The 11,532-nt window shown below is 44.6% G+C and overlaps 1 protein-coding gene across 1 annotated transcript; it reads right to left on the reverse strand.

The window, feature by feature from the left end:
- Nucleotides 1-2,160: 2,160 nt before the first annotated feature.
- Nucleotides 2,161-4,128, reverse strand: LOC147422440 (uncharacterized). The gene is made up of 2 exons (XM_086503614.1): nucleotides 3,526-4,128; nucleotides 2,161-2,997 (listed from the first exon to the last, which is right to left on the reverse strand). The coding sequence occupies exons 1-2, from the start codon at nucleotides 4,042-4,044 to the stop codon at nucleotides 2,425-2,427; spliced, it is 1,092 nt and encodes a 363-aa protein (XP_086359740.1). The 5' UTR covers nucleotides 4,045-4,128; the 3' UTR covers nucleotides 2,161-2,424.
- Between the last annotated feature and the right edge of the window lie 7,404 nt (nucleotides 4,129-11,532).

Here is an 11,532-nt window from a genome sequence, read left to right on the forward strand (position 1 = left end):
ACAGGAGCAGCTTATATCACGACCTACACACAACCCTGAGATGGGTGACTAATTCTTGTTATGTGTGCCACAAGAAGCATGTCGATGTCTCCACAAGAGTGAACGTCTAAAATAGACAAGCACAAGTCCACCTCAACAAAATTGCGAGGTTCATAATCTACATCTACTCCACCTTGATGTGTGTGCATTTTCGTGGACAACACATAAAGACTACGGCACAAGGTACGACTTCCGTTCCTTATAATTCCTAGGGAGAGACAATGCCAACTCTCCACTGTATTTTCATATGGCACTTTTGTACAATATGTGCCGCGTTTTCACTCTATGCCTCATTGCATGACAGAATGTTCAACTATCCACATTGTTTTCATTTAGCTTAACACAAACAACATCCTCTGCCTTGCACACTCAAATGACACCCATACATGATTATCAAGCCAATGGTACACCTCAATTTTTAGAGTTTGCCGATGTTTGTACTTTCAATTTGTTAATTCTTCCTTTAGTTCAGTTTAGCTACATGTTCTCACAAGTAGATGCACAATGTCAATAGTTATGTGTGTGTAATAAATACACATACAATACCTTTTTTACAATTCGAAAATGCATTTTATATATTACATTACCCACATGCTTACTTATTTACTTCAATACTAGATGCTTGATGTCATTCTATACTTGTCATGTTATGTCCAATACTAGGTCTATAATTTTAAAATAGCCCATTGGTCATTATAAAGTCTTCATTTTCATGTCTATTAAAGCGTAGCTCAACTTTGGTTAAACTGCCGGTCTCTCTACACTACAATCCATTATTGGTAAACATAACATTCCTAACAAGGGATCGAGATGATAGAAGCCCTATTTCTTCAAAAGGACATCAAGCACAAGAGATTGAGTTGTTCAATGTACACTAAGGTAGGGTTTGGCGTGTCATGGATCATGGCTACTTTGTGCAACTTGGGGACTTTTGTGATCACTTGTGGGCTCTCATGTGTCACAAATTGCCACATGTATGATTGCTAATGCAAAAGATATTGTGAAGAGAGATGTATGAAAATAGCTCTTATAGACGATCAGTAAAAGGAATCATTTCACTTGAGAAATGGGATGCTAAGCAGCTAATAGGGCTAGAGGTCTTGGATATGCTACTATTGCTCGTTCAAAGCCATTTTGATGTTTTGTTTACCCTCAAGGGCTCATTTTCCCACCTTTTCGTCTCACAAAACATTGACATGCATGGACAAAGCAAGGGCAGGTTCAGACTGTGTAAGGGCAGCCAGCCTTTCTGTGCCTTGTCCACTCACGAGCATTCACGGCGGGCACGGAGCTGAGTGTATAGATAAATTTTCCACCACAGCATCAATCGACAGGGAACCACCTGCTGGTTATACTCTCGCAGAGAAGGCTGGCAGTCTGAACACTACCCTGACAAAGGTAGAAACAATGGTGGAGGGGAAAGGGGAGGTTTTATGTGATCCAATTAAATGCAGTCAACACAGATGGGGTATTGGACTCTTCCCAGCACATGGGCTTTTTGAAGTTTGCAATACAGACACTCCTTATAGCTTCTATGTTTTGATGTGCTATCGCGATAACCCACCTTGTTTTTAACAATGGAAACAAACATTGGAAGACCCAATCAGAAAAGCGCGTGCACACCCAAACCTTGAGCATGTGCACGGAAAGCCAGCTTCACAAAGAAAGCCTCCTTGCCCACCTTCCCAAAATATACCATCAACATAGCCAACTACATCAAAAATTAACCAGATGACTTCCTTAGGTAAAAATTGAGGTGCAACAGACCCAAGAAATCCAATTTTGATTTAGGAAACTGGTTATAGCTGTGCCAGACCAACATCATCGCTTTGCAAAGACGAGTATAGAAGTGCTTATTCCAAGTCGCTCCTTGACATTGAACTCCCACAAGGTACAAAGATTTGTTTTGAGTGGGTACATGACACCTCAAGAATTACCCGCTTCATAGAGATGCATATTGGTTCAAAATTACACAGAATACAACGCTCCAATTGGAAGCCAACCAAACCAGGCCAATTTCCATGTACATTCAAATGCCAAACGGACATTTGAGAACCGCTGCACACATTTACACGGTTGTGATCAATTCTGAAATGAAACACGGTCTTTACAGCCCAAGAGTAATGCAAACCATAACAAAGTATCTATTCGGCACTAAACTTGATACAAAAGTACAGAATTCCAGTGTAAGGAAGCTAGTGGGCCCGTCCCCAGGCACATCCTCATCCCAGAGGGACATTCATGATTCACACATTACGGGAATGCACGCACCTACATTATTGTGATGGCCTTGCAAGTAAAGACAGCCTTTACAAATCATTACAAGAAAAGAAATTCTAATGTATTACCTTCCATCTTTAGAAGGCATAAACCCTTTGAGAATGTTCAAATGCAATCAGAAATCTGCTTGTAGGCATTGTTGGTTCCATCACTAGAAGGTATTAATTCCCTCAGAATGAAGGTCTGGTCAGCATTTGTAATGTTTAAGTGCAATCGGACATCTGCCAACAGGCGTTCTTGATTCCAGTTGAGAGGGCCTTTCAAGCGTAGCGCTTTTACAAGAAGTTGATAAGCTACCAATTCCAACCTGGTTGTGCTCATTGTGATGCCTGAATGGCGTGCAAACGCGTCAAGTGCTGAAGCAACATGATCATTCACACTTGTTAGTGTCGGCAGCTCCTCCATGCTTGGAAGCTCGCAGCCAAACAACGCCTTGTGTGATCTAATGGCTTCCACTGGTGGGTCTGCCAAGGACATGGGAGCATCCATTTCCTCAGGGTCGGGCTCCATCACTTGGCTCGTCTCTTCTGGTAAGATAGATGGTATATCCATGCTAGGCAGCTTGGTCTTTCGAGGGCGGCCACGTTTTCGCAGCAGCTCAGCATGATAGTCGGGACTGGCTGAGCCATTCATAGTATCAGTTGCATCCATGAAATGATCTTCATCAGGTTGGCCAGCCTACAAATCAAAAGTCATAGTTAAAACAATGCATGTAGCCAACATGTGAGTGCAAGCAGGAGGCAGCTAGACAGCAAATTTATACCAATTTTACAATGTCATCAGATGCTATTGCACAGGTGAAAGCACAACATGCTTGAATACTCTGGGTGGCACATCTAAATGCAGGCATAAATGATAGCACGTTATAGAGACATGACTTACACATCTAAAGATGACCTTCAGCAAGAATGCAGGTTTGAGGGAAGAACATAACTCAAATTATGTAGCACAAGCCAATGCAGGCACAAAGAATAGCATATCCTTCACACTGTAGGTATATGGATGACACAATAAGCTATAAAAACGACTGAAAAATGCAGTTTCATATGCAAAAACACACATAACATCAATCACATTCTGTTTAAATCAAGGATTAAGGATTGCATTTTCTTAGATCGCCAAGGAAATTGGAATGCAATCTTTTGCAGAGCACAAATTGAGATGGAATTTCATGCAATTTACTTGCAAGGTAACATCAAGCCTAACCTGGGTAAGGTCTGTCCATGCGCCATTGTCCCAATTCTGAAGGCCTCGGAGAAGGGAAGGGCGGAAGGGGAGCTCCTCACCAGTAGTTCGGAAGCGGACAAGGACAAGGTCATCGGGGAGTGTGTGAACGACAACACCACTCCACCAGCCATCACGATCATAGGCTTCAACAAAGTGGCCTTGAAGCCAGGAAGAACGAGCAGGGAGGGTGGGTGGACGAGGGCGCAGGTTGGAGAGCAAGACAAGCTCCTGCAACGGGAAGCCGTCATCGGAAAGGAGCTGCTCATACTCGACGATGCAGGCAGAGGAGGATTCAGTGTGGACAACCTCAGCTGCATACCAGGCTCCGATAAAGCCCTCCTCGTCGCTGCGGACCTCCACCTTGTCGCCAATCTTCGCACACATAAAAGCCCTGTCGGCAGGTTCTGCTGCTACTCTGCTATTTCCTTGGCCTCTGCCTCTTGTACTCCATCGCCCTCTCCCTCTGCCTCTCCCCCTCCTTCTCCCTCGCCCTCTCATGCTGCCCGCCTCTGATCCACACAATCGCCCTCTTTTCTCGCCCCCATGCACAAGCTTTCCGCGGGCAACAGAAAACTTTCTTGTCTAGACTCCTATACATATGTTTTTACTCTCCTTGGAGGAGATGTACCAAAGGTGAGTTGAGTACATTATTCTCCAAATTGTGTACAATCCTTTGGAGTGTTCATGAGGCCCTTCTTACCTATTTTTGATTCCCTGAATTTTTGATACAAGCATCATACTTGACATGTCTTGGCGCCAAGACACACGCCCAAGTTTACGCTTGAGCCTTGCCCATAAAACTATGTACGATGTCCACCTGGTTATGTATGAGCCGTGCATTGACACATGAAATGAGTGGTAGTTGGCCCATCTTCTTTTAGCCAAAACACACACATAAGTTGAAGTTGAAGCCTGCCCACAAACTCATGTATGCTGCCTCCGTGTTTATGTATGGGTCACACTCCAAAACTTCACATGGCTAGTTTTTTGGCACGACAAAAAGCCCTTGGGTGCTCTCCAAGAGGCCAATTGTTTAGGTAGTCCTCCTCCTTTCAGACATTGGTGCCATACCTCCCTTTGGTTTATTGCTAACACATTAGGGCATCTAAGATACACCTTCTAAATTGATTACTATGTAATCGTTTATTGGTAGCAAAGTCATGGCATCTATCAAACCATTGCCTTACTGCAGTAGTGCAAGGCACCGCTTATTGAAATGTTGTAAATGATTGCAGTGGGCAAGGCTTGTCAACGGTGGGAGAAATTGTCCACAATTTCTGCAAGATCTTGAAAAGTTGCTCGTGAAGAAGGTTTTCCAAGGCAATAACGAAGGTCAAATTTTGCACAACATTTCAAAATGCCTTTGTCAACTGTAGTTGGTGTCGGTGACAAAGCGGTATTTAGCAACAGTGGTGGCGCTAAGCGAACAAGACAACAAGTGGAAGGCTGGTAGATCTTTGATAATGTTCAAAGTATTTGAATGCAAGCACTTCACCATGAAAAAATTGAAGTTGAAGATTCGCGCTTGGCATGACAAGTTTGACAGAGGTGACCAATTAACATCATCAGTTGGAGCATTTTTTGCTATCAAGCCTTCAGAAGATTTTGAAATTCCAACGGATTTTTGACCTAGATCTTCTCGAGTGCAACCACCGATCTTCTCCAAGTTTTCCAAAACTATTTTTCCCTATTGAGTGTCATAGATTTGTTATGTTTTGTCTGATGTCAACACAATCATATATTTTTCAGTTAGAGCCTTGTTTTAGGTAGTCAATTGTCAGTTATTTACTGCCATGTTGAAATTGTATAGGTATAGACACTCTGTAACATTTAATGGCCTAGTAACTTGTGTGTAGCGGAAAATAGCATGAACATAGTGAGCATTTCATTAGAATAGCTTCCTAATGAGAATAACAAGAGTGCTTGGGTGGAGAGAGCAACAAAAAGTATAACACCTAGTTAGATAGCATGAACAATACTTCAAAAGAGAGAGAAATTAAGCAATTGGCAACAGTTGAGGCCCGGATTTGCATGGAGCCGGTCCTGAAGGGGATCGGGGAGCACCACAGACGGAGAGTGAGAGAGAGAAGGAGACACACGACACACAGATATGGGTGGGGAGACACCAAAGAGTGAGCAGCCCCCTATACACTTATGCTATGTATAAGGTATACAAGTCAGTGGGCGCCCAGACTCTGGGCGGCCGGGCAAGGCACAGGCGCCTATACCCCAACAACCTCCCACTTAAAGGCGACTGTGCCTTTAAGCAAGAGAACCTAGTCTAAAGACTACAAAAGGCGAGAGAAAACCGCTCTCAACCAATGCCCACTGGCTGGCTGTGATCGTGTGCATCCGGCTGTCCTTCTCCCGTGTAAGTCCATACACCACCAGACGTACCGCACACGTACTGCAAGTATGTACGCAATACCTGCATATCTCCCTCGTGCACTATGCCATCATCAGTCAACAAACGACTGACAATCCCAACTGCAAATGCTCCCACTGCAGCTGCGATATCCGGTCTCAAGATCAACATCTCATACATGAGACCACCGAATGCCGATGCAATGCTAGCGGGCCCTGCTAGCTCTACGGAGCATGCATCAACATATATATCCCTGGCAATAGGCATCTCTGACTGACAAGGCGTGTCAGCCACATGCATCTCCTGACTGTCCACAAAAGACGCATCAACCTGTCGTGCAACCTCAGAGCAAACCAGCTGCTCTAGGTGTCTGCTGGAAGACATATCCTGCACAACTATATCCCCATGCTCACTTTCGATCATAGAAAGGAATGATTGCATAATCGCTGACGTCTCAGCCTCCTCTGCAATCATCCACTGCAAACATGACCACTCAATCTGCTGTGACTCACTAGAGCTCTCATGCTCTAACTCCGTATGCATAGACTCTTGCACAACGTCCTCCTGGCGTGACTCACTAGAGCAAGACCGCTCTACCTGTCTATCTTGCATAGAAGTATCTCGCACAACTGACTCTCTGCTTTGCTCAGTCACTAGCAAAGCATGCATGTCTGACTCCGTCACCTCGCTGTGTGACTGCTCAAGTCGTGCCCTAACTGTGTGCACAACGAGCTCACTACTCTGCACTCCATGCAAAGCATCTTGCAACCCATAAGCAAAAGAGACTCGCCTGCTCTCTCGCTGTCTACCTAGCTACATGATCACAGAGACAACACCATCTCTCACGTGATCCACATGCAATGGGTAACCTGTACCACTCCTGGCACCTCTCGCAATCACTAGCGAACCCAAATGCAATGCAAAATCTCGCTCTCGTAGCGAAATCTGACATCCACAATCTCTAAGCTGACCAATCGAGATCAAACTCACTGTCAAATCTGGTACATAGCGCACATGTCATAACAAGTAAGATGCACCACTCGGTAATGACAGTCTCACATCTCCTGCACCTGCTATCGCATGCACCGATCCATCGGTCAAACGTACACTGCCAAGCATCCCGCTAGAATAGCTACAAAACCATTCTCGATGCGGCGTGACATGAAACATAGCATCTGTGTCTAGCAACCACTGCGAAGGGAGTGCACTATCCACATGTATAGCATCTCGTGCATAGCTCGAGGTAAGAGTGACATCCCTGTCACTAGTATACTCCGACACTACATGTGCCTCAACTGTCAAAGCAACTGAGTCCATGGCATCACTACATACATCTCTGAGACTGCCATGTCTCCTACGATGTCGCATACGACAAAAACAGCACCGTCTAACGTGTCCAGAATGACCACAATACCAACATGTCACATGTCGGCGTGCTCGTGAATGTACATGTCTCACACGAGTCCGTGATGACTCAGATGTATCATACATATCATGTAATCTGCGCCAAAGTGCTCTCGAAGTAGTCTCATACATAACAAGAGCATATACAGATTCCGCAAGGTGCAAAGAGAGCGTAGATAGTGCCATCTCCTCTAGCTCCTGCCACTGATCGTCAGACATGTTTGAAGGTCTACCTGCATCACCACTCAATGGTCGATGCAACCCTCGCTGTGTCAATGCATCAAGCATACACTCTCTCCATGCCGCAAAGTCTGACCCATCAAACACGCGCATCTGTGAGAGGTCACAATCTGATCGATCACCTGTCTCTGCCATGAGCACAATGTAGCAAACTAGAAAGCAAAACCACCTCACCAACAACACCTGGAAACTGTCTACAAATATGGCCAGAAACACAATGTAAAACCTGTGAGACACACTCCAAAATAGAGCTCCCGCAATGTCAACCAAATCAGCCCTAAACTGGCTCGAATCGCATCAACAAAAGTCTGCAAATATGGCTCAATCGCGCATAAATATCTGACAAAATTTTGGCACAGTCTCCTTTGTAACTGGAGCAAAATCTCAACAGTAAACCTCAAAGAGACAATAATATATGCCACAATGGCCAATCCGGGAATAAACTCGACCGGAATCACCTCACAAAGTCATACATATGAGCATACCCGCTCTTGCCGGAGTACCACTCAACGGCACCTCAAATGACATACATATGAGTGATGATTGCTGCCAAAATACCTTTCAATCGATGACCAAATGTCTGCCAGATAACTATAGCAACATTTCGCAAAACCTTGCAAGATCTGTCGCTATGCGCAATGCGAAATACGGCACACAAGGGCATACACAAGTGACTCCAAACTCCAACCAAATGATGACTGAAAATCACCTGTCAAAGTGGGAGTAAACTCAACCACTAAACTGTCAAAGAGCAACCTACGGATACGTAGAAGCTATGGCGAGAACCTGGATAAAATCCAACAGAGTTTCTTCTATAAATTGAGCCAAATCTCAAATAATCTCAGCCACAAACAAATACACAAATCCATATATGGCATACATAGACCGCTAAGACCATGGCAACATAGCTCACTCTCGCATGAGTGGCTCTCTAGACAAATGCATATCCAAAAACGTGTGTACACCTATGAATTTGCTGGTTGCTGCAGAAAATACTCCGTGTGTGTGAGATATACCAAAAACAGTGTTTTTGGGACCCGAAAGTGCACAAATAAACCTGCTGCTGTACCTGCTGTAATTCAAAGCATAATTTCAGCAAATAGACATCACCATCGCGTCCGGAGCGTGCCAAAACCCTGACCTAGACTCCTGGATCATGTAGATCTGACTCTGTATGACGGAGCTACGCAAAAAACGGCGTTTTAGAGCCCGAAAATGGCAAAAACGAGCTGCACACAGTCTTGAACCTGCTCCTGCTCCACTCTACGTGATGCAATGTCCTCTCAATGCAAGCTTCAATGCAAGAGCTCTGCCACAACAGCATCCAAGCACTCGAATGTCAAGCTCTCCTCCGCCGAGCACTTCTCTAACGAGCTCCACTGAGCTCAAAAGCTCCTCTCACCAAGGAAGCCGCAACCGCCTCCTCGACCAAGCTTGACCACACCAAGCTCTTAAGCTCCAAAGACAATGCTCCTCAAGCTAAAATCTCTCTCCATGAAACTCCGCGATCGAACTCCACCGTCGAGAGCGAGCGAGCGATCGCCTCGAAGCTCTCAAAGCCGTCGTGCTCTCCGCGGTCACCATAGCTCTGATACCAATTGAAGGGGATCGGGGAGCACCACAGACGGAGAGTGAGAGAGAGAAGGAGACACACGACACACAGATATGGGTGGGGAGACACCAAAGAGTGAGCAGCCCCCTATACACTTATGCTATGTATAAGGTATACAAGTCAGTGGGCGCCCAGACTCTGGGCGGCCGGGCAAGGCACAGGCGCCTATACCCCAACAGGTCCCCCCTCCAAAAGGCTTTGTATTATGGTTTCTCCCATCAAGAGGGACATTTTACAATACAATTCTTTGTGTTCCTTCAATACTAGCTAGTGCAATGAAGATGGAAACTTCATACACTAAGCAAAACACTTATCAAACACAACATCAATTCCCTCACAGTCTCACACCCAAGACCTCACACACCTTCGAAGATGGTGAGAGCTAGCGGGGTATGAGAGTAGATTGAGAGGAAGAAGGAGTATTCTTACGAGAAATATGTACATCTCCTCACATAATCACTCATATTAGCATAGCTTATCTTAGTAATTAGCATGGTAGAGGAGATGAGCATGCATTGAAGCTTGACTCTTGGTTGGATTTGCATCACAAAGCCAAGAGTTGTTGGTGTAGGCCTCCCTTCTCACAAGCTTGGAGTAGGTGGTAAGCTTTCCATTAAAGCTTGAGCAGGAGAGAGAGTCTTCTTTGCTTCACACATGAGATTGTGTGAGTGTGTGTGTGATAATGCCTTGCAAATATCAGCCCCCTCTCTCTCTTGGTCGACCCCCCTTGCTAGTTACTCATGCTACAGCCCTAATGGACCTCCCCAGCCTCAGTCAATGGAAATTAAGAAGCATAAGTGATAGCCTCTTACTGTGTCCCCCTTTCCCCTTTTGTGAGAGCTTTAGGTAATTATTTAATCCAACTAAACTCTCATTGAACCCCTTTGCCTCCTGGCCAATAGGAATCAGGCAAGCCATTGGGTTGTCGAATGCTCATTGGTCCCCTTGGGAGACTGTCCAATAGTCTTCTAGAGAGCTTAATTCTTATTGGTTCTTTTATTAAGTGTTTTTAAATTAATTAAACTAGCTTTACTCTAGCTTAATTCTCATTGGTCCACCTCCAAGGCCATCCAATAGGAATTGGGTACACCTTGTGGGCATCTGGGCTAGGGAGTTGACATGTGTCCCTCATTCCCTTTGTGTAAAAGGGAGCTTGTGTGTGTGTGTGTGTGTGTGTGTGTGTGTGTGTGTGTGTGTGTGTGTGTGTGAGAGAGAGAGAGAGAGAGTTTCTCTCTCATTCCCTACTTGCAAGGCTCTCCCCCTCCTATGTAGGGATTGATAAAGACTTTTGGGACACACACAAAGCATCCAATTCCCCTAATGTTTGACCTTTGGAAACAACCTTTGAATTTTGGAACCTTAGCATTTTGGAAGTCTTAATGGGTTGAACCTTAGGGTCTTTTAAGCCCATTGTTGCACATTGCTCTTTTACAGGGGTCCCCCTTTGGATCCCTATTTTCCCTCCTTTGGATCCCTACTGTGGTCGGTCTGCTAGCTTAATTAATATTCTAGCTTTTTCTCCCCTGGAACTTCCCCATATTAAATGATCAGTTTAACATGAGAAAATCATTTAGGAGAATTAGATATTGATTATTATGGCATTAGCTCTCTCTTGAAATCATAGTCGTCCTCGACTATGGGGTAGAGAAGATAAAGCATATTCATTAGTCATTTTCCTAACAGGTAGAGGATCCCTATGTTACCTTACGACATCGTTCCAGAATGGATGACTAATCCATTTGGCGCTTGAGAGCCTAAGCTGCCGCAAGCATGTTTGCACATTAGTCCTATCAATCTTCCATAGTAGAGGGACAAGCTCTACTTGGTGTTTGGGAGACGTCGTCTCCGCAAACTTGATATAAGCATGCATGCTACTTCATTTTTGTGCACAATAAAGAAAAAGAGAGTCTTATAAGACAAAAACTTTGTCCATTTTTAACATTTGTACATTTGCTTACTCTAGGGAAGCATTGTAAGCATTGACAAGGTTTAGGTTATCCTTTAATTGTATGCCTTGCATCCATCTAGCATCTTCAAAAGGATAATTCTTAAACTTAATAAGATATCGTCGGATAGTCTTACCTCCTCTTAGTACCTTGTCTTTATGTCGGAGAATACACTCGGGCTGCAGCACCTCTTCTTGGTCCTCGATGCAATCGTTGGTTCTTGAGGTGGCTCTCCTTTGTAAGGCTTTAGTAGGCTCACATGGAAGCATTGTGTATGAGCCAATGGTTGGGCAACTTGAGTTGATACGCCATCTCATTGATTGGCCTAAGAATCTGGAAGGGACCATAGTACCTTTTTGCTAACTTAGCATAGTACTTTTGGTGTCCGGTAGGATTCTTGCTCGTCGTGTGCCTTAATC

This window comes from Adiantum capillus-veneris, chromosome 27 (assembly GCF_014529385.1).
Source record: "Adiantum capillus-veneris isolate H3 chromosome 27, ASM1452938v2, whole genome shotgun sequence".
Classification (NCBI taxonomy): Eukaryota; Viridiplantae; Streptophyta; class Polypodiopsida; order Polypodiales; family Pteridaceae; genus Adiantum; species Adiantum capillus-veneris.